At 38.6% G+C, this 23,899-nt stretch overlaps 1 protein-coding gene across 4 annotated transcripts in view; it reads left to right on the top strand.

Moving 5' to 3' along the window:
- PREX2 (phosphatidylinositol-3,4,5-trisphosphate dependent Rac exchange factor 2) overlaps positions 1-23,899 on the top strand; it is a 293,115-nt gene that overhangs the window by 184,096 nt on the left and 85,120 nt on the right. For all 4 annotated transcript variants that reach the window (XR_008686780.2, XM_055432691.2, XM_055432693.2 and 1 more), the window contains 6 exons: positions 606-688; positions 1,763-1,853; positions 2,651-2,779; positions 11,631-11,672; positions 16,109-16,326; positions 23,297-23,399. Coding sequence is in view for 3 of the 4 variants with exons in the window: in XM_055432691.2 (XP_055288666.2) it covers positions 606-688; positions 1,763-1,853; positions 2,651-2,779; positions 11,631-11,672; positions 16,109-16,326; positions 23,297-23,399 (666 nt within the window). In the remaining variant the exon portion in view is untranslated. The remainder of the gene's footprint in view (positions 1-605; positions 689-1,762; positions 1,854-2,650; positions 2,780-11,630; positions 11,673-16,108; positions 16,327-23,296; positions 23,400-23,899) is intronic.

Here is a 23,899-nt window from a genome sequence, read left to right as displayed (position 1 = left end):
TAAAAAAAAAATAATTGAATACCATAGTGCCTCAGCCAGTACTTAGAATATAGGAAGAAGGTTATAAATGGTAGATAGCATTACTGCACAGGAAACAAATTTTACGAGAACATTAGACATCGCTGACTGTGTGCAGAGGAGGGACGGGCTTTGAAGACAGCAGGTACACCCGAGCTCAGGTGGGTGATAAGGAAGGGGGTAATGAGAAAAATACTGCTTGATATAAATGCTTTATACAGTTTTTATTTTGTGTGTATGAAGAACAAAAGACTTTTCATCCAGTTGGGAAATGTCTTAAATTTGAAATATGCAACTTATTCCAACTTATTCCAACTATTCGACCATTAGAAAAATACACCATTTGGAAGAATCATTGACATGGGTACCACAGGGCTCTTTCTGTGAGTCCCTCTGTTTTTACTGCAGCTTCAAAGGAGCGATAATCTAACATCCTAATGTCTGTCAAAAAGCTTTGGAATTCTTTTTCTGAATGTGAGAACTAACATGGAATAAGAGCTAGTGTTTAATTATGTTTTCCTTTTTTTACTTGAAAATGGTTTGGAATGTTAAACGTAAGAGGAATGATTTTTTTTTTCAATATCTAGGTGATGAACTTCCCCTAAATGTTCGCATTTCTCGTGATAAACAGGACAAGATACACAGCTGCCTTGAGCATCTTTTCAGCCAGGTATGATTGGGACAATTGTAGGAATTTTTTCCACAGACTGAACTGTCAAAAATCCATTTTCCAAATGTAAAGGAGTTTGGAATTGCAATGGAAAGAACTCATCTGTTTTTCTACCCTGTGTACTTCAGTTTCCACAGCTTGACGTGCGATTCCTTCAGCTATCTGACCCAAAAGATTGTTATGAATGTCAAGTATTTCACAGTCCTTAAAAATTATCAGGCCTTCTCAGGTGGCGCTAGTGGTAAAGAACCCACTTGCCACTGTAGGAGATGTAAGACCGGTTCGATCCCTGGGTCAGGAAGACCCCCTGGAGGAGGAAATGACAACCCACTCCAGCATTCTTGCCTGGAGAATCCCATGGACAGAGAAGCTAAAGCATTTTACAAACAGGAGTTGTTCTATTTGTTATTTGTTTCTTTGTGGATATTCAGATATTCCCTCATGAATTCTTGTTCAACTTCATTTCTGATCTCAAGAAGCACAAGAGATTGTCCTGGTGCTCATGTTGATGTTTTGCATTTTTAAAAAATGTATGCCCACAACCAAAATTCATAGTGTAGAAACTTTGACCGCTGTGTAAAGGATTATGAACTTTCAGGTGTTTTTCTTTTAATAATTCGGGACCTCTTACTTTTTTTATAAAGTATATTTTGTGTGACTATGTGGAGGGTGTCCCAGGTGGCACAGTGGTAAAGAATCTGCCTGCCAATAAAGGAGAGGTAATCCTTGGGTCGGGAAGATCCCCTGGAGGAGGGCACTGCAACCCACTCCAGTATTCTTTTCTGGAGAATCCCATGGACAGAGGAGCCTAGCGGCTACAGTCCATGGCGTCGCCCAGAGTTGGATACGACTGAGCACATGGATATATGGTAGGATAGTAAGAGATGCCATTTAAAATGTTATCAGGTGAGTTTATCCCAATATTTTATTCAAAGATAGATTTTGCAGACAGCATAGGATCCCCAAAATGATCATTGGTTTCAGAAAAAAATGTTATGAGATTTACTGTTGGAAATATCTGTTATGTGTTATGAGAAGTTATGTAACTCCCCCAAATCTCTGCTGTTGTGATAGGTGGATTCCATAACCAATCTCCTGAGAGGCCAAGCTGTTGTGAGGGCCTTTGAGCAAACTAAGTACCTGACACCAGGTCGAGGATTACAAGGTGAGCTTTCCAAAGTATCTGTTCGAGGCAGTTAGGAAACAAAAGTGCGGGACAATAGAGTCATGACGCAAAAGCATAGCATGAGAAAAAAAGGTTCTATCATTCATTTAATACTATTTCTATCTGATAGTCATTGAATATACATAATAAACCAATATAGGACCTTTTTTAGAGTTCTTTGGAAATTTAAAATGTTAGAGGGATGGGATGGGGAGGGAGGTGGGAGGGGGGTTCAGGATTGGGAACACATGTACACCTGTGGCGGATTCATGTCAATGTATGGCAAAACCAATACAATATTGTAAAGTAATTAGCCTCCAATTAAAATAAATAAGTTTATATTAAAAAATTAAAAAAAAATAAAGCCTATAGAGGGCAGACTGGATGTGTTAATTCAAGAAATGTAAGTGTTGAGTTGCTTTTGCTGAAATCAGGCTCAATGCTTACTTGGTTATAGCCCAGTGCTGATGGAAGGGGATTTGGGAATGGGGTAGGGGGTAGGGGAGTTGGTCAACAGAACAAGGTCTAGAGCTGCCACTTTCTGACGTCTGGTTTAGGATGTTGAAATAGAGATTTTCATCTAAATTTCTTCCTGTGTTTAAACCTTTGTGAGACGATAATAAGTATCTGACTTTGTTTTAGATTTAACAGGTTTTCTCCCGTAATAAAGCTACATAAATTCCTACCATGATAATAGCCTAAGACCACAGGAATGAAAGGAAGAGGATTCTGTTGTTTATGGGCTTGTGAACCGGTAAATGGTTGAGACTTAAAAGAGCTTTTCTATGTTTATTTAGAGTTTCAGCAGGAAATGGAACCAAAGCTGAGTTGTCCGAAAAGGTTAAGACTTCACATCAAGCAAGATCCTTGGAATCTTCCCAGCAGCGTCCGGAATCTTGCTCAGAACATCAGAAAATTTGTTGAAGGTCAGGATGAAAAGCAAAAAAACATCCCCATGACATGAGCAACACTCATTTAAAAATCCATTAAACCCTCAAATTCAGACATGCCCTGATTACCCTTTGGAGTGTTTCGTATTATGAGGAAAATAAAAGGACTGAAAAGGGTGAGAGAAAGCAGAGGAGGGAGACAAGGAATAAGATGACAAAACCTGTGTTCCAAGATCTAAACAATGTGGACTGTATCTCAAAGAATATTCGTAGGGGATAAAGCAAAGGCTCATTCTTATGAGGACGAGTAGAATATAAGGGAGTTTCATGTTTTATAATATGAAACCATATCAGAAAAATTAAAGGATTCACAAAATGCTTGAAACTACATTTCATGGAAAGTCTAAAAAATCAGTTGTGAGTCTGTGAGAATCAAAATAAGGTTACGTCATTAGTTTTTCAGTTTGTCTTTCAGAGGTGTTTGTCTAAGTTGCTTGTTATTTTTAATACTAGCATGAGGTGGTCTACTCAGCATCCCATAACTGGTACCACCTCTAATTAGAGATGTTAAAAACTTCCAGACAATGCCCGTGAATTTGTTTGCATATGATTTAGAGTCAGAGTTGTTACAGAAGATATTCTGAGAGTTTCCAAAGTGATGATGGTGAAAAAGATAAAATGAGTAACTTGTTTAATTTTTGGAATGTCCAATTCAGTGGTTTTCTTCCCAGTATTAGACCAGTGCTTGGCAATGTCCGGAGACATTTTCCCATTGTCACAATTATGGGTGCCCCTGGGATCTAGTAGGTAGAGGCTAGGGATGCTACTAAACATCTTACAAGGCGCCAGATAGTCTCTCCCATCAAAGAATTATTTGGTCTAAAATGTCCTTAGGGCTAAAGTAGGGAAACCTGAATAATAAATATTATGCTTGTATGTAAATGTATATTCCTCAGTCATTCATATGTCATTTGAATGTAGTAAATAATATTCAGCTGAAGTAACAATGCATCGTAACCCAGTTTTTTAACTCACTGCTGCCATTTTAAATATTTTTCACTCTTTTGGCCACTTAGCACATCTTAGTTACCTGACCAGGGACTGAACTCAGGCCCCTGTATTGGAAGCATGGAATCCTAATCACTGGACCACCAGGGAAGTCCCTCACTACCATTTTTTTTAGGATAAATTATTCTAAATTTATCCTAAAATTAAGGGGGCTTCCCTAGTGGTAAAGAATCCACCTGTAATTCAGGAGATGTGGGTTCAATTCCTGGGTCGGGAAGATCCCTGGAGAAGGACCTGGCATCCCACTCCAGTGTTCTTGCCTGGAGAATCCTGTGGATAGAGGAGCCTGGCAGGTTATAGTCCATAGCGTCACAGACATTGGACACGACTGAAGTGACTGAGCATGCAGGCACACAGAAAAAGTTACACACTTTGCTGACACAAGAAAGTTCCTAAACCCTATAGGGTCTAATCCTGTGATGTCATTCATTCGTGCCTCAGTTTCTTCATTTACTAAATGATATGAATGGTGTAAATGTTCTGTGATTACCAAGTCTTCTGCCTAGAAATACACTCAAGTATAACAGCTTAGATATTCTTTAGAGATCAGTAGATAAGAAATTTTTACACATATGGAAAACTCCAAATAAATCACAGCTATTCTATCATATGATGAAATCTTTTATCCTTCACAGCTGGATTTCTTGGCTATAGTTTTATTTTATAGCTACATAAACATTATAACATCACATTCAATCAGAAGTCTGAATTTAAACCACCCCCCCAAAATAGTGAATAGCCAAAATGACAAATATATTTTTTAGCTTCAAGGAATTTAAGCATATACTTTACTGTTGGGTACTCAGTCTTTCCGTTGTGTTCAGCTCTTTGTGACCCCATGGACTGTAGCCCACCAGGTTCCTCTGTCCATGGGATTCTCTGGGCAAGAATACTGGAATGGGTTGCCATTTTCCTCCTCCAGGGAATCTTTGCAACCCAGGGATTGAACTACATCACCTGCATTGGCAGGCAGATTCTTTACCACTGAGCCATTTCCTCTGACTAGATACCAGTATCACAATACTCCTAAAAGCTATCATTTGTGAATCTAAATGCAGTTCTCATCAGCTTTGAGTTTTCCTGTATACATTATATTTGCTTTTAGAGTAAATGCAGTATCAATTACTTTTGGGGTAAGTGCAGTGATTGTTACCACATTAAATGAGTCTTTAAAAGTAGTAGTTATTCAGTAGTTCAGCTCAGTGGACCATCAAGGGAGAGGGCAAGCTGCCATTTCCTGGTGGTCTGTGTAGTGTCCAGTCCTGTTCTGTGGGATAGAAGCAGCTGCACTGGGATCTTTGTAATCAGCTGCTTGTTCTGTGGATGGACTCAGAACTAACCTCACTGGTTCACCGTGGATTCATCCTGTTCAATTTAAAGTCATTTTCATTCTATTTCCCAAATTGTCCTTCTGTAAAGAATGATTTAGTGGAAGGTCAGGTCTGGGCTGGAAATTAACCTAGTGTTACCTTGCCAGAATGTTCTGGTGTATATGTGTAGCTGATGTTCCTGTAGATGAGGAAAAAAAATCTTTTTCCATTTATCCTCCTAGGTTCTCTGCCTGGAGCCCTGTAAATTAGACTGACAAAAACCAAATTAACAGGAGAAAAGCAAATAACTTCATTTAATATAAGTTTCACATGGACACGATAGCCTTTATAAGGAAATGAAGACCAGAAGAAAAGATTAAATTGGCATGTTTTCATATTAGGTTTGAAGGCTTCCCTGTGGCTCAGCTGGTACAGAATCTGCCTGCAGTGTGGGAGACCTGGGTTCGATCCCTGGGTTGGGAAGATCCCCTAGAGAAGGCAAAGGCTACCCACTCCTGTATTTTGGCCTGGAGAATTCCATGGATTGTATAGTTCATGGGGTGCAAAGAGTTGGACATGACTGAGTGACTTTCACTTTCAGAAAGTCCTAGAAAATTATTACAGGACCAAAGGGTACGTGCTAAGGGTGGTAAAACTGGGAGCAAGACCTGTTCTTTTGGCATCCCTCCCTCTTTAGAGATAAAGATATCTCTTTTCTCTGGGTATAGCTCTCCTGAGCATCTTATGATCTGCTTTGGGGGGAAAAGTGGGGGTCAGGGAGTCCTTCCTGTCCCCACTGTTTCTCAGAGTCCTTCAACTTAAAATATGAATAACTCAGTATTCCAAAGTGCCATATTTGAGGGTAGCATGTTCTGAACCCCATCATGCCTTCATCTCTGATTTAGAAATATCCTAGCAAATATATACCAAATATGACACCAGAATATAAGTCTATGGTCTTTATGTAGGAAGGACTGTTCCAGTGCCATTAATATGCATACCATTCACTCATAGCTTGTAAACTGAGGGCAGAGGAGAGCAGAGGAAATAGTGGACTAGATGCGGACCGAGTCATAGAGTGGTATCACTAAGATTATGTCTGTCTCCTATCCCTCAGCTAAGTTATGGAATCATAGTATCAGCTAACTGAAGGTAATTTGTGTGGTTAGCCCACTGTGGTATTGATTTAGAATATATATATATATATCTTTGGTCTTCATCCTCTTTCCTGGCATAGAGATATATAAAAGCTTTGGAATTTCCTGTGCTGAGAGGGCAAAACTGTCTTTTGTTCTGTTAATGAGGTGACTTTGAGAAGTCACCTAAAGATGGTGGCTGGTTGCCAGGGGAACCAGCCTTGTGAGTAGAAGGTTGAAATTTTCAGCCCCGTCCATCCCTTAACTCCAGGGAGGGGAGAGGGGTTGGAGATTGAGTTCAGTGGCTAATGGCCAATTATTTCATTGACCATGCTTCTGTTATGAAGCTGCCAGAAAAACCCAGAAGGAGAGGGTTGGAGAGTTTCTGGGTTGGTGAACTTTGGCTTTTCAGGTGACTCAGTGGTAAAGAACCCTCCTGCCAATGCAGGAGACGAGATCTAGGAGACTTGGGTTTGATTCCTGGGTCCGGAATAGCCCTTAGAGAAGGAATTGGCAACCCGGTCCAGCTTTCTTGTCTGGGAAGTTCCAGGGACAGAGTTGCCTGGTGGGCTACAGTTCATGGGGTCGCAAAGAGTCAGTCATGACTGAGAGACTGGGCACTTGTGCGAATGAACTTGTGCGAACTTGTGTCGGTGTCTGGAACTCTATGCTCTTACCCATCCATGCCTTGCCTGTGCATCTCTTACGTCTGGCTGTTCCTGAATTATGTCCTTTTATAGTAGACTGCTAATCTAGTCAGAAAATGTTTCTCTGACTTCTGTGAGGTTTTCTAGCTAATTAATTGAACCCAAGGAGGGGATCACTGGAACCTCTACTCTGTAGCCAGTTGATCAGAAGCACAGATGACAGCCTGTACTTGTGAATGGTGTCTGAAGTCGGGGTGGCGTGCAGTCCCGTGGGGGGGTGAGACCTTATCCCGTGATATCTGTCACTATATCCAGGTAGATGGTGTCAGAATTAAATTGAATTGTAGGGCACCCAGCTGGAGTTGGAGAATTGCTTGGTGGTGTGGGGAAGAATCCCCATCCAAATTGCATCCACTGTCACCTTAAATTCAAATGTCTATTAGTGACATATCATCTCTTTGCTGCCTACCTACCAAAATTATACTCTTTGAAAGCTCTCATTTTTCCAGCAGTACTTTTTTCATTTTATTCTCTGCCTTTGTCCTAATATCCTAAAGAGCTTCTTCTTTTTTTTTTTTTTTAACTCAAAATTCGCTTCAGTTTTTCCATTTTTCTTCATATTTCAGTTAATGAGATATTTTCTGGCTAATTCCCCTTTTTATAAATTATTTTTAATTTTTTTATTGGAGGCTAATTATTTTCAATATTATATTGGTTGGTTTTGCCATACATTGACATGAATCCGCCCCGGGTGTACATGAGTTCCCCCTCCCGAACCCCCCACCCACCTCCCTCCTCCCCTTATCCCCCTTTCCCCTTTTAATTCATCTGATTTAATTCATCTTTTCTGGTCCATGTAAATCCTTACCAGATTCATTCTCCTAAAATATCATGTTCAGTCCCCTGCCTCAGAGCCTTAGAGTAATTTTCTGTTAGATCAATCTAAACTCATCAATCTGATTCGGAAGCAATTTTTCACTGGGGTTTTCCAATTGGATCCCAATTGCAATTTCTTAATGACATAATAAAATCTTTTCTTTGCTAGATTGTTGAATGTTTGGCTTTTTTTTTCTACTCTATTCCCTTGCTAGCACTTTTCCCCACTCTTAGGATGTGTACTTCTCCCCTGACAATTAATTTTGAACGTTTAAAATTTTGAGACTCTCAAAAAAATTATATACCAACTTTAACCAGGTTCAAGTCACAATAATAAAAGTACTTCATCAGTACAGAGCACTTTAAATAATTTTTCTTTTTTTTAATTTTTGGAGGCTAATTATTTTACAATATTATATTGGTTGGTTTTGCCATACATTGACATGAATCCGCCCCGGGTGTATTTGAGTTCCCCTTTCTGAACCCCCCTCCCACCTCCCTCCTCTCCTTATCCTCCCTCTGGGTCATCCCCGCATACCACCACTGAGCATCCTGTATCATGCATTGACCCTGAACTGGCGATTTGTTTCACATATGATAATATACATGTTTCAGTGCCATTCTCCCAAATCATCCCACCCTCACCCTCTCCCACAGAGTCCAAAAGACTGTTCTATACATCTGTGTCTCTTTTGCTGTCTCGTATACAGGGTTATCATTTCCATCTTTCTAAATTCCATATATATGAGTTAGTATTCTGTATTGGTGTTTTTCTTTCTGGCTTACTTCACTCTGTATAATAGGCTTCAGTTTCATCCACCTCATTAGAACTGGTTCAAATGCATTCTTTTTAATGGCTGAGTAATACTCCATTGTGTATATGTACCAAAGCTTTCTTATCCATTCGTCTGCAGATGGACATCTAGGTTGCTTCCATGTCCTGGCTGTTATAAACAGTGCTTCAATGAACATTGGAGTACATGTTTCTCTTTCAATTCTGGTTTCCTCAGTGTGTATGCCCAGGAGTGCGATTGCTGGATCATATGACAGTTCTATTTCCAGTTTTTCAAGCTTTTTGATATATATTCCCATGTGTTTTCCCTTGAAGCTCAGACAGTAAAGAATTCACCTGCAGTGCGGGAGACCTTGGTCCCATGCCTGGATTGGAAGAATCCTCTGGAGGAGGGCATGGCAACCCACTCCAGTATTCTTGCCTGGAGAGTCCCCATGGATAGAGGAGCCTGGTGGGCTACAGTCCCTGGGGTCTCAAAAAGTTGGACACAACTGAGCGACTAAGCATAGCACCATGTGTTTTTTATACACAGTACTATAAAATAGGTAACATAGATGTTATCTTATGAATGAGCAAGATGAGACCCAAAGTAGATTAACACTTTACTAACTTTGCCAACCATGGTCCGTCTAGTCAAGGCTATAGTTTTTCCACTGGTCATGTATGGATATGAGAGTTGGACTGTGAAGAAAGCTGATCACCAAAGAATTGATGCTTTTGAACTGTGGTGTTGGAGAAGACTCCTGAGAGTCCCTTGAACTGCAAGGAAATCCAACCAGTCCATCCTAAAGGAGATCAGTCCTGGGTGTTCATTGGAGGGACTGATGCTAAAGCTGAAACCCCAATACTTTGGCCACCTCTTGCGAAGAGTTGACTCACTAGAAAAGACTCTGATGCTGGGAGGGACTGAGGGTGGAGGAGAAGGGGATGACAGAGAATGAGATGGCTGGATGGCATCACCGACTCGATGGACATGAGTTTGTGTGAACTCCGGGAGTTGGTGATGGACAGGGAGGCCTGGCATGCTGTGATTCATGGGGTCGCAAAGAATCGGACATGACTGAGCGACTGAACTGAACTGACTGAACTGAAAGATGATAAACTTAGTGTATAATAGATGGGTCTCTTGGCTCAGTCCAGTGTGCTTTTCTGCCTCTGAAATCCATTTGTCCTGTGTCTCATTTGTATAACTTAATGTCCTGTCTGGTATTTTCTGCATTTCTTGTCTGTTAATTTTGTTGCTCTGATTATTCTGTTAATTTATTTAGAATAGGATGCCACCTAACCTTTTTTATTTTCCATAATCTTGGGCATATAAAGGAACTCCTTATGTTTAATATTTTCCTACTGCAAGCAAACTGTCTACCAGTTGGAAGCAAATGAGTGCATAGCTGATTGGGTACACAACAATGAGTGTGACTTTAACACACATCATTTATCGGACATCTGTGGTTCGTTCCATGTGGGGATGGGGTGAGAAGAAGAATATTTGGAAATATTTAGTATTTTTCAGTCCTTTAGGGCAGTATTTTGACCTAAAGATAGGAGAGGTACAATATATGAATGTATTTCTAATATGTAATACACAGTATGTAACGTGCTTAGTTGTTCAGTCATGTCCGACTTTTTGCAACCCTATGGACTGTAGCCCACCAGGCTCCTCTGTCCATGGAATTTTTCAGAATACTGGAGTGGGTTGCCGTTTCCTCCTGCAGGGGATCTTCCCAACACAAGGATTGAACCCATGTCTCCTATGTCTCCTGCATTGGCAGGCAGATTCTTTACTACTGAACCATAATTTATAATGTAATATTTATTAATGCACATGCGACGAGTTGACTCACTGGAAAAGACTCTGATGCTGGGAAGGGTTGGGGGCGGGAGGAGAAGGGGATGACCGAGAATGAGATGGTTGGATGGCATCACCGACTCTGTGGACATGAGTTTGAGTGAACTCCGGGAGTTGGTGATGGATAGGGAGGCCTGGCGTGCTGTGATTCATGGGGTCGCAGAGAGTCGGACACGACTGAGCGACTGAACTGAACTGAACTGAACTGATATCAGTGATCAGTTGCTTGGTCGTGTCCAACTCTTTTATAAGCCCATAGACTGCAGCACGCCATGCTTCCCTGTCCATCACCAACTCCCAGAGCTTGCTCAAACTCATGTCCATCAAGTCAGTGATGCCATCCAACCATCGCATCCTCTGTCATCCCCTTCTCCTGCTGCCTTCAATCTTTCCCAGCATCAGGGTCTTTTCCAATGAGTTGATTCTTTACATCAGGTGGCCAAAGTATTGGAGTTTCAGCTTCAGCAACAGTTCTTCCAATGAGTATTCAGGACTCATTTCCTTTAGGATTGACAGGTTTGATCTCCTGGCAGTCCAAGGGACTCTCAAAAGTCTTCTCCAACACTACAGTTCAAAAGCATCAATTCTTCAGCGCTCAGCTGTACTATATTATATATATTCTTTATATACTATATGGAAGTGGAAGTGTTGGTCACTCAGTTATGTCCAACTCTTTGTGACCCCATGGACTGTAGCATTCTAGGCTCTACTGTCCATGGAATTCTCCATGCAAGAATATTAGAGTGGATTGTCATTCCCTTCTCCATGGGATCTTCCCAACCCAGGGATTGAACCTGGGGCTCCTGCATTGCAGGCAGATTCTTTACCATTGAGTCACCATAGAAGCCCCAAATATTGTATATATAGTCTTTAAAAGTTTAAAAATAAAAAAAAAAAGCTATTTGACATTTACTGGTCAAGACCATAATAGCTGTAGGCATTTACAGAACATCACGCAAGCTAACCTACAAAGATAGCAAGATTTGAATGATGTTTCAAGGCTCATATAATTCAGATCTGGAAATGATTTTAGGGTCTTGAGCAATGGGTAGAATTTATGTAGGTAGATAGACAAAATGGCTTGTCAATGAATGGGATTTTTATTATCTAATATAATGAGTTTGTGCTTATTTTTTACTATACAACTAAAATATGTTAGTTGCAGAAAAAGAGTGAACAACTGACTGGTATGTATTCTTTCTCTGCAGAGGTAAAGTGTAGGATACTCCTGGCTCTTCTTGAATATTCAGGTAAGAGTTTGCATTATTTTTACTGTTTGAAATTATTACAACCCACTACCTTAGATGTCTTATGATACGAAGGCAGTGGCTTCACCTGTTTACAAAATGGATGGAAATATGATCCCTACCATCTCTAAAGCCTTGCAGAGATTAAAAAAATATTTCTATAGTATTTTGTGATAAAGACATAAAACATGCTCATTTTCAATTACAAGTAAAAAGCGTGAAAGTGTATATAAACATATATTTATGCAAAATATGATTTAAAAGGAGAAAGGAACCAGGTTTTGGTAAAGTTCCTCGTGCAAATAAGTTTTATTGTGAACCTGTGTCTAATTTTTGTTTATAACAAGGAGGTAGGTGGTTCTGATTCAAGGAGAAACAGATTGTCCTTTTGATGGGGAATCATCAGAAACTGGTTTGGAAGGGCATGGACACAGAGAGGGGAAGAATTTGTGACTACTTTGCAATCTACCACACTTGGAAATTTTAAATTATAATGAATGGATGAGCCAACTTAAACAAGAGAGCCTTTTTTTTCCCTTCTGATGATTGGTTTCTCCCTTGCTTTTTGACTGAGTAATAATAATAACAAAAGTATGTCACATGTTTTAGCTTTGATAACAGCATAGTTGATGCACCTCATTTTTATGGATTTCACTATGTTCTTCCAACTACTCTGTGAGAACATTATTATTGTTTCCACAGTTTTAAAGGTGAAGAAATCTGCATTCAAGCAGATGAATCATAGCTAGCACATGTAGTCAGTCAGTCACCACGTATTTTGAGGCATCCAGAAGATTGGGTGAATTAATAAATAGTAGGTGGCAGTTTTGAAACTGAGACCTAGATCTGCCAGTTCCAGAAGTGGTTCTGGAATGTGTTGCTTTATTTATTAATATTCAGATGGGTGTTCTTATTTTGATTTAAATTTTGTCTTTTCTTATCATAATTCTCTTTTTCTTGTTTACTTAATTTCCTGACTCTTTTTTTTTCCCTATTACATCTGAATGGTACCAAACATAGACAAATGACTCTGTGTTGTTGGCCACAAAATTATGCTTTTAACTTTAAAAGGGCAGACCGTATCTGCTAAACATTATTCTTAATTGCCTTTTATTTCTGTCTTTTTCTTTCTCTAATCTCTTCTTTTTGTTTATTTTGCTTTCTTTTCCCTACAACTTCAGAGTAATGACGGATTATTTGTGTGTCTAGAAACCTTCTCATTCTTTTTAGATCAGCAAGCTTAAGATGAAACTTGAGCTTTTTAAACAGCCGAGACTAAATGAAGTGTTAATGTTTTTAAACATGTTTGTAGAAGATGAATTTAAGTAGGTTCTCAAATACTGAACTGAAACAAATGGATAGGTAATAATCCGTTTGTTTTGTGTGTTCTCACTATATGGGAATTCTTAGTTGGCAAAAAGTAATAAACAAGCTATCACAGGCACACACGAACAAAACAGAATTCTTTGCTTTTCTTTTACTCAAGCTGGGAGCAGCTCTTGTGATTCCTGCTGTAGTTCTTATTGATGAAAATGATGAATGAGAATAGCTTCGGTAAAGGGTGGACCCTTGAATTTTGAACAGCTGCATAATTAAAAGGAAAAGACCTATATGTTTTTCAGTTCTCTTATTGGGTTTCTTTCTTTATTGTGGCGTTCCTTCTCTAGTCAGTAATAAACTGAGCACCCATATGCCAGGCACCATGTTAGATGCTAGGGGAAAAAACGAATCTTGATAATATCATGTCCAGTTTCACCTTGCTAAGTGCTTTAAATGTTTTTATTTCATTTATCTTTTTTTTGAAGTCTATTATTATAAGAACACAGAGCCTCCACTCAGCTTTATTTTCTTTTATAATTTAATTTTTATTGGAGTATGGTTGCTTTCCCTGATGCTGGGAAAGATTGAGGGCAGAAGGAAAAGAGGGTGTCAGAGGATGAGATGGCTGGAAGGCATCACCAATGCAATGGACGTGAACTTGGGCAAACTCCAGGAGATGGTGAGGGAGGGAAGACTGGAGTGCTGCAGTCCATGGGGTCACAAAGAGTCAGACACAACTGGGCAACTGAACAACAACAGCATAGTTGCTTTACAATGTTGTGTTGGTTTCTACTCTACAGCAAAGTGAATCACTTACACATATACATATATTCCTTCTTTTTTGGATTTCCTTCCCATTTAGTCCACCACAGAGCACTGAGTAGAGTTCCCTGTGCTGTACAGTAGGTTCTCATTAGTTATCTATTTTATGCATAATAGTGTATATATGTCAAGCCCAATCTCCAGCCCCCTTTCCTGCCTTGGTGTTCATATGTGTGCTCTCTACACCTAAAAAAATGGTACAGATGAACCTGTTTGCAAAGCAGAAATATGTAGAGAACAAACATATTCCATTTATCTTTATCACAGATCTAAGAAGTAGGAATAGCTCCTATTTTAAAAATAGGAATCTAATACCTTTAAAGATGGTGTCGTTGGGAATGGGTAGTTGAAAGCAGATTATCTGCCTTTGAAGTCCCTGAGCATAAATCACAGGATACGCCAACTCCCCCTGGCGTTGATGCTGACTGGCCTTGGGAAACACAGGCATGTAAGCACACTCTCACAGTGCTAGGTCATTAGCCCTCCAGCAGGGGGAGACACCCCCAGGCCCGAGGTGGGGCAGAGAGAAGTATACCAACTTCTTGAAGGAGAGGGGACATTTCACAAGTGGAGGTAATATTTCAGTATTTCAGTGAGTTGACTCTTAAAGAACGATTTCACGTTTGCTGAGTGAAGAGGGAAGAAGGGTGTCCCACAGCCAGAGGGCCCATGAACCAAGAAACACCCAAAAAAGTCAGACTAAATCCAGTCATTTCAAGAAGTCAGAGAATGAATGCATACATTTTCAGTTCACTTGAGTTTTTAGTCACTCTACTGATTCATTATTTTCCTTCAGTAAGTATTTGTTGACTATCTACACACTGTTAGAAATTATGTACAACAGAACAGGTGTTTTGCTTTTTTCTTAGTTGAAATTGGACAAAGCTGTTTCCCAGTTTAGCCATTTTATAATGACATGTAAAACACTCTTCAATCTATTAGAATGGGGCACATGATATTTAATACTTAAGGGAAATGTCTAACATATGTTGTTGTTAAATTAACAGATTGAACCATATAGAATTGCCATATTCAATCATGTTGACCTACCAAAACAGCAAGTTCCTAGAGTTCAACCTAATCAATAAATATTTTATTATATAATTAACTATTTTTCATATTTAATCTTGTTTCTAATAAAATTTTCAAGACTAGCTTTTACTAACAGTGAAACTGAGTAACAAGCAGCAACTGTGTGTGCCTATGCTTTGATAGTCCTTAAAAGCAGCTGTTTCATGTCCTTGGTTAAACAACTTAAAAAATATGCCTTTTCATCAATAAAGCAAGAAGAACTCACTGCTGAATAAAGGCAGCATGTTTATTTATGTTATGCACTAATTATTGACAATGCTTCTTCATTTCAGAAGTTTACAAACCCTCAACATGTTCTGTATACATTTGGGAATATGTTGATTTTTCACCTGTGTTGTTTTTCTAGTACAAGTAATTTCTCAGTGTACAGAATGTGTGGTCTGGTGTTTATGTTGCTATGTAGTTTATATATACCCTGTGTCTCAGAGAAGTTCACCCTTTGGGATTGAGTTCTCAGGGGCACGGCTGCTTTCCTTTTGAGAAGCCTGAGGTCCAAAACTGGCAGTTCACAGGGTCAACATACCTTCAAAGGAGGTCAGTCAAAAGTCCAGTTAATTGCAGAATAAGTATGCTAGTAAAAGTCGATTTATATTAAAACTGTAATTATATAATTATGTCAAAAAATATAGGGATTTCTGCAATGGACCTTTTGATAGCTTGTGAAATTGAATAGGTGACTTCAGGAGATTCAGATTTGTTTATTGTTACAAATAGTCAGACATTAGTAGTCTTTCCCCATGTGTATTTTATATTAGTATTTGAATAGGCCTAGTAGATAATTTTTTTAAATTTAGTGTTGATAATATTGTGTTTCATTTGCCAGCACAAACTGAAACATTGGGCTTTGAATTTCCTTTAGGGAAAGTGTCACACAACAATGTTCCATCACTAAAAAAAAAGAAAGTAAATAAACCTTATTTTATTTCCTTGGATTTTATAAAGATATTTAGTGATTGGAAAATCAAGTCACAGTATCAAGTAAGAAAAAGATCTTAATGTTTCTAACATTTTTTGGTGTTCCATGTTTTATAAAAAGCATACTTACTGAAAAGTATGTGCTCATGAATAGAGCTTGAATTCACATTTTTCCCATGGTGTGAGTTTAGAGAGAGAATGAAATAACAGTGAATGCAGATACTTAATGAACTGGTTTTATTCAACTATGACATTTTGCAAAACCATCTTCATGTTCTCCTGCATCACAGATAGCGAGACACAGCTCCGAAGAGACATGGTTTTCTGCCAGAGCCTGGTGGCCACCGTCTGTGCCTTCTCCGAGCAGCTCATGGCGGCCTTAAACCAGATGTTTGACAACAGCAGAGAAAACGAGATGGAAACGTGGGAGGCCAGCAGAAGGTGGCTGGACCAAATAGCAAATGCAGGAGTTCTTTTTCACTTCCAGTCCCTTCTATCACCAAACTTGGTAAGGAATCACAGTGCCTCCCACTGGCTGTGCCAAATGTAACGTACATTGGGACCTATTCCCAATAAAAAGTTGTTCATTACTATCCTTCCCTGGTGGCTCAGATGGTAAAGAATCTGCCTGCGATGGAGGAGACCCTAGTTCCATTCCTGGGTCGGAAAAACCCCCTGAAGTAGGGAATGGCAACCCATTCCCGTAATTTTGCCTAGAGAATTCCATGGACAGGGGAGCCTGGTGTGCTACAGTCCGTGGGGTCACAAAGAGTCAGACATGACTGAATGACTAGCAATTCATTATTATATCTGCAGCCATCCAGCTTTTTTAAAAAGGAAAACTTTTCCATGGGCAAATATACTTTTAATAAGTAGGTCAAAGGTATTTCTTCTTTCCTATTTTTTATTTATTCTCAGTGGCTGCTAAAAACTGAGAAAGCCTCCATCTGTTACTAATTCCTGTATCCCTAAGCACCGGCTGAGAAAGGTCAGCAGAGGAGAGAGCGTTTGTCTGGGTTGGTTGCTTATTTCCAGTACGGAAGAAAGAGTCTGCCATGATACCCCGAGCTCCCCCTGAGGTCGATGTTCTGGAAGATGCTCTTAGAAGAGCTCTAATGACTTGCATGCCATACTGTCTGACAATCTGGTTAAAATTTGCATGTGTCAAATGGTTTTATTTCCTTCCTTTGTGTGCGTGTTTGTCCTGTTAAATCTAAGAACATTGCCTTAATTACTGTAAAATATTCTGTGTTTATGCATCAGTGGTCCACAGCAGAGATGAAGAAAGCATCTCAAAAATATTTGAGGAGACTGCGGTGAACTTAGAGCTTTTTCACACATACTTCCTGTGGCTTTGATAGTTGTCATGATGTGTGAAGGCAAACATGTTCATGTTATTTAAACCAAAGGCGAATGTTATATATAATTGTGATTTAAGCATGAGGTTCTATTTGTCTTTTAAAGTACACATAGTAAATGTAACTTCCAAGTAACATGGTTGAGTTTTTAAATAAATAGATATGAGTTTGCTCATCAAAATAATGTTTTTCTTCAGTGGTTTTGAGGATAGGGTAAAAGCTGTACTACATGGTCATAAAAAGTTCTGGAATGATAAGGACGTTCATTGAATAAAATTCAGTGAAACAGAGTTATATTCTTTTGTAAAGACTTTATACACTCCACGTGTGTGATTAACTTCTTTTTAGGTTGCTAATGTAACCAAATAGAAAATATTTAATTAAATAAAAATTTGAAATGCTATTGTTCAGTTGCTCAGTTGTGTCCAACTTTTTGAGACCCTGTGTACTGCAGCATGAAAGGCTTTCCTGACTTTCACCAACTCCTGGAGCTTGCTCAAACTCATGTCCATTGGGTAGGTGATGCCATCCAACCATCTCATCCTCTGTCATCCCTTTCTCCTCTGCCTTCAATCTTCCCCAGCATCAGGGTCTTTTCTAATGAGTCAGCTCTTTACATCAGGTGGCCAAAGTATTGAAGCTTCAACTTCAGCATAGACTGGTTGGATCTCCTTGCAGTCCAAGGGACTCTCAAGAGTCTTCTCCAATACCACAGTTTAAAAGCATCAATTCTTCAGTGCTCAGCCTTCTTTATGGTCCAACTCTCACATCCATACATGACTACTTGAAAAACCATAGCTTTGACTAGACAGACCTCTGTTGGCAAAGTCATGTCTCTGCTTTTTTAATATGCTGTCTAGGTTGGTCATAGCTTTTCTTCCAAAGAGCAAGCGTCTTCTAATTTCATGGCTGCAGTCACCATTTGCAGTGATTCTGAAGCGCAAGGAAATATGAAGTCTGTCCCTATTTCCACTGTTTCCCCTTCTATTTGCTATGAAGTGATGGGACCAGATGCCATGATCTTAGATTTGTGAATGTTGAGCTTTAAGCCAACTTTTTCACTCTCCTCTTTCACTTTCATCAAGAGGCTCTTCAGTTCCTCTTCACTTTCTGCCATAAGGATGGTATCTTCTGCATATCTGAGGTTATTGATATTTCTCCCTGCAATCTTGATTCCAGCTTGTGCTTCATCCACCCTGGCATTTCGCATGATGTATTCTGCATATAAATCAAATAATCAGGGTGACAATATACAGCCTTGATGTACTCCTTTCCCAATTTGAAACCAGTCCATTGTTCCATGTTGCTTCTTGACGTGCATACAGGTTTCTCAGGAGGCAGGTAAGGTGGTCTGGTATTCCCATTTCTTTCAGTTTTCCAGTTTGTTGTGATCCACACAAAGGCTTTAGCATAGTCAATGAAGTGGAAGTAGATGTTGTTCTGGAATTCTCTTGCTTTTTCTATGATCCAATGGATGTTGGCAATCTGATTCCTCTGCCTTTTCTAAATCCAGCTTGAACATCTGAAAGTTCTTGGTTCATGTACTGTTGAAGCCTGGCTTGGAGAATTTTGAGCATTGCTTTGCTAGCATGTGAGATGAGTGCAATTGTGTGGTAGTTTGAACATTCTTTGCATTGTCTTTCTTTGGGGTGGGAATGAAACCTGACCTTTTCCAGTCCTGTGGCCACCAATGAGCTATCCAAATTTGCTGACATATTGACTGTGACACTTAAACAGCGTCATCTTTTAGGACTTGAAATAGCTCAGCTGGAATTCCATCACCTCCACTAGCTTTGTTTGTAGTGATGCTTCTGAAGGTTCACTTGACCTTGCACCCGAGGATGTCTGGCTCTAGTTGAGTGATCAGATCATCATGGTTATCTGGGTGATTAAGATCTGTTTTTATGGTTCTTCTGTGTATTCTTGCCACCTCTTCTTGATATCTTCTGCTTCTATTAGGTCCATACCCTTTTTGTCTTTTATTGTGCCCATCTTTGCATGAAAAATTCCCTTGGTATCTCTAATTTTCTTGAAGAGATCTCTAGTCTTTCCCATTCTATTGTTCTCCTCAATTCTTTGCACTGATTACTTTGGAAGACTTTCCTATCTCTCCTTGATATTATTTGGAACTCTGCATTCAGATGGGCATATCTTTAGTTTTCTCCTTTGCCTTTTGCTTCTCTTCTTTTTCTCAGCTATTTGTAAGTCCTCCTCAGACAATCATTTTTCCTTCTTGCATTTCTTTTCCTTGGGGATAGTCTTGATCACTGCCTCCTATACAATATCATGAACCTCCATCCATAGTGCTTCAGGCACTCTACCAGATCAAATCCCTTGAATCTATTCGTCACCTCCAATGTATAATCATAACTGGTTTGATTTAGGTCATACCTGAGTGGCCTAGTGGTTTCCCTACTTTCTTCAATTTAAGTATGAATTTGGCAGTAAGGAGTTCATGATCTGAGCCACAGTCAGCTCCTGGTCTTGTTTTTGTTGACATATAGAGCTTCTCCATTTTTGACTGCAAAGAATATAATCAGTCTGATTTTGGTATTGATCTTCTGGTGATGTCCATGTGTAGAGTCGCCTCTTGTGTTGTTGGAAGAGAGTATTTGCTATGACCAGTGCATTCTCTTGGCAAAACTTTGTTAGCCTTTGCCCTGCTTCATTTTTTACTCAAGGCCAAACTTATCTGTTATTCCAGGTATCTCTTGACTTCCTGCTTTTTCATTCCAGTCCCCTATGATGAAAAGGACATCTTTTTTTGGTGTTAGTTCTAGAAGGTCTTATAGGTCTTCATAGAACCATTCAACTTCAGCTTCTTCAGCATTAGTGGTTGGGGCATAGACTTGGATTAATGTGATATTGAATGATTTGCCTTGGAAATGAACAGAGATCATTTTGTCTTTTTGAGATTGCACCCAAGTACTGCATTTCAGATTCTTTTGTTGGCTACGAGGGCTACTCCATTTCTTCTAAGGGCCTTTAATCATTATTTCATTCCTATAACATATTTTTACCTCTTGTGAAAAGTGTTTAAAGACAAAATAAATATTAATTACTCCTTGCCTATCAAATAAAAAAATTACATAAATCAGATGTCCACTTCTTAATACATGGTAGGCATTAAATGTTTGTTGAATGAATTAATTAATTAGTGAGGCTTCATTTGTATTCTCTTCTTACTTAATACCTGCCATTGGCTGGTCATGTGCTAGTACTTTTATTTGAAAGTAAACCTACAAAGGAATGGGAGAAAAAACTTGTAATCCATGCCTCTAGTAACTGGTTTACATCCAGATTATATAAAGAATCCTTTAAAATCAAAGAATAAGAAGGCAACTCAGTTAACAAGCAGGCAGAGAGGATTTGAATGGACATTTTTCCAAAGACAGTATAAATGGTGCATGAAAAGATGATCAACATCTTTAGCCACTGGGGACATGCAAATCAAAACTGCATAAGATGCTGTGTCACAGAGATGTAGATGAATGTAATCCAAAAGACAAAGATAGGCACAGGCGTTGGCGAGGATGTGGAGAAATTAAAACCCTCATACACTGTTGAAGGGAATGTAAAAGAGAGCAGTCATTTTGGAAAACATTTTGGCAGTTCCTCCAAATGTTAAGCATGGAATTTCCATATGACCCAGAAATTCTACTCATAGGTAATATCCAAGAGAAATGAAAACATATTCTAACAAAAACATGCATACAAATGTTCCTAGAAAAATTATTCATAATAGCTAAAATATGAAGACAATCCAGTTGTCCAAAAACTGAATGATGATTGACAATCAAGGTGGGGTATATCCACACAATAGAATATTATTAAGCGATAAAAAGGAGTGAGCTACTGATCCATGCTACCACATGGAGAAACCTTGAAAATATTGTGAGAGAAATAAACCAGTTACCAAAGACTGTATTATTTGATTACTTTATTGTGTAATAATACAAAAGGCAAATTTTAGAGACTGATAGTAGGCTAGTCATTTCCCAGAGCTAAGGATTGGGGGAAGGTATATGGAGGTTCAATTCTAGTGGGGGAAATATTCTAAAATCAGGTGATGATGACAGTTACACAGCTCTGTATATACACTAAAAACCCTTGAGCTGTACACTTAAAATGGGTGAAATTTATGATATGTGATTTGTATCTCAAGAAAGCTGTTTTTTATTTTAAATTGGTGTCTGATACCCTTAAGTTGGGCTTCCCTGATGGTGCAGTGATGATGAATCCACCTACCAGTACAGGAGATGAAAGTTAGATCCTTGAGTCGGGAAAATCTCCTGGAGGAGGAAATGGCAACCCACTCCAATATTCTTGTCTGGGAAATCTCATGGACAGAAGAGCCTGGCAGGCTACAGTCCACGAGGCCGCAAAAGAGTCAGACATGACTTAGTAACTAAACAACAACAGTCCTCAAGTTAATTTTTAAAAATTGATTTAAAAAATCCAAAGGTAGATTTAAAAAATCCAAAGTTAGTTTTAAAAATGTCTGGGAAACCCATACTTTCTGTCTCTGTAACAATAGCATAAAAGTCTCCTGTGTGTGAAGGGCTCCCTGGGAGCTGCAGTCACTGGCAGTCTGTGTGTCTCTGGTTGCTGAGCACAGTCCCAGGTCCTTGGGTATGACTTTAACCACATCTACGTATTACGATGCCTGTTTGGGACATTTCTTCCTGTGTATATATGTTCCTCTTAACTGGAAAAATGCTCATTCTTTAGTCCTATCCCTACAATTTCAGATTTATAGCATTTTTCTACCCTCCAATGGCCTTTAAAAAGTAAGAATCTTGTAAACATATAATTACCCAGCGTTGACTGTGTACCATCAATTATATTAAGTACCAAACTGAGGTACAAAGTGATGATGCTCTTAACCTTTTGTTACCCATGCTGTCCTTCTTTGAGGTCTGGGCTGCCTTCAAGTTTTCTTTCCCACACAATAGAAATTCTTTACCATCTCCACCCTCTACTTATGCTGCCCCCAAAATATGATTATAAACTACAGCCAATTTTAAAAATGAGGACATAACATGTTAAAATTATTGTTTAAAAGGACCATTGATTTTCTTAAGGAAATAAACGTTACCTTTGAAAGAAAAGATGTGTATGATATCGTTAATTATACTTTTATGAGGAAATTAGTAAAAGACTTTGATACTACACTGATCTGCTAATAGGATGCCCAGAACCCAGTACTAAAAGATGATGATGCTGAGATGATGCAATTACTTGTTACTAAGTCTGGGTCTTACCTACCTCAGCTATAAAATATAGGAATGAAATGAAAGATTAAAACAAATCAGATCTCATATTCACAAGATTCTAGATTGAAAGTGTTGAAGTGTTAGTTGCTCAGTCATGCCCAATTCTTTGTGACCCCATGAACTATAGCCCACCAGGCTCCTCTGTCTATGGAATTCTCCAGGTAAGAATACTGGAGTGAGTTGCCATTCCCTTCTCCAGGGGATCTTCCTGATCCAGGGATTGAACCTCGGTCTCTTGGGTTGCAGGTAGATTCCTTACCTTCTGAGCCAACGGGAAGATTGAGTCCCCATAAAGGCAAGTGAAAATTATTCTTGTCCCCAGGCTTTTTGGAAGAAAAATCATCACATACGTGCAAATTGATTTTATCACAGTTTTCATAAATTGCAAATTGAATAATGCATAGGTTATCTTATTGTAAAATACAATGACCATTAGGTACTGTGGCTTTTTAAGAAAATAGTATTTTTACTTTTCAGCTGTTACATTTATAAGATTATAGAGATTTAGAGGCAAATAAGATGTTTATGTGTACACATTTGTCTGTAATTAATAGATAAAATCAGTGTAACTAGAATCTAGCTACAAAATAGACTGAAAAATTGTTCAGAATCATTTAGACAGTAGAGGAAAAGAAAAACATGAAGCTTCAAAAGAAACTTGTAAATCTGAAGATTATTTCATTTCATTTTAGACAATAAATTCTTATGTATGTTGACAATGTGGTTTGTATGTAAATAAAACACAAGTGAAGCTAGTTTTGGTCTGGAGATGTTTTGTTATGTTATGTTATGCTTTATCTCAAACAATCCAATCATATCAAGTATTGTTTTTCTTTCTCTCTAGACAGATGAACAAGCCATGCTAGAAGACACACTGGTTGCACTGTTTGATTTGGAAAAGGTTTCTTTTTACTTTAAACCATCAGAAGAGGAACCATTGGTTGCAAGTAGGTAGTTAAATATTTCATATGTGTTTTATAAGATTTATTTTGTTATCAAACAATATATGGAAAAACTTGGATATGAATATATTTGATATGAAGATTAAGTTATATATAAAATATTATTTTTAATGTAAAATAAAATCAACTTGGGAAGTGATAGAAAGTGTATATATAAGTTAAATCTACACCTGATTTTATACTGATGTTTTTATGTCTTAGTCTGACCTCTAAAATTTTTTGGAGTATGTGCAGCAAATTTTGTGCGATTCAAGATTGTCTTCTCTTTCTTTTTTGTTATTGTGATAAACTATGCATACCATTAAATTTACTATTTAATCAGTTTTGATGTACAATTCAGTTTATTCAAAATGTTGTGCAACCATTTCCACCATCCATCTGCAGAACTTTTTCATCCTCCCAAACAGAAATTCCATATGCATTAAATAGTAATTATCTTCCTCCCTTTATCCAGTCCCTGCTAACCTTGATTCTACTTTCTGTCT

Source organism: Moschus berezovskii, chromosome 16, assembly GCF_049115385.1.
Source record: "Moschus berezovskii isolate FMDL1 chromosome 16, NW_MosBer_1.0, whole genome shotgun sequence".
Taxonomy (NCBI): domain Eukaryota; kingdom Metazoa; phylum Chordata; class Mammalia; order Artiodactyla; family Moschidae; genus Moschus; species Moschus berezovskii.
The sequence above is the reverse complement of the archived record's forward strand: the minus strand, read 5'-3'. Positions and strand labels throughout refer to the sequence as shown.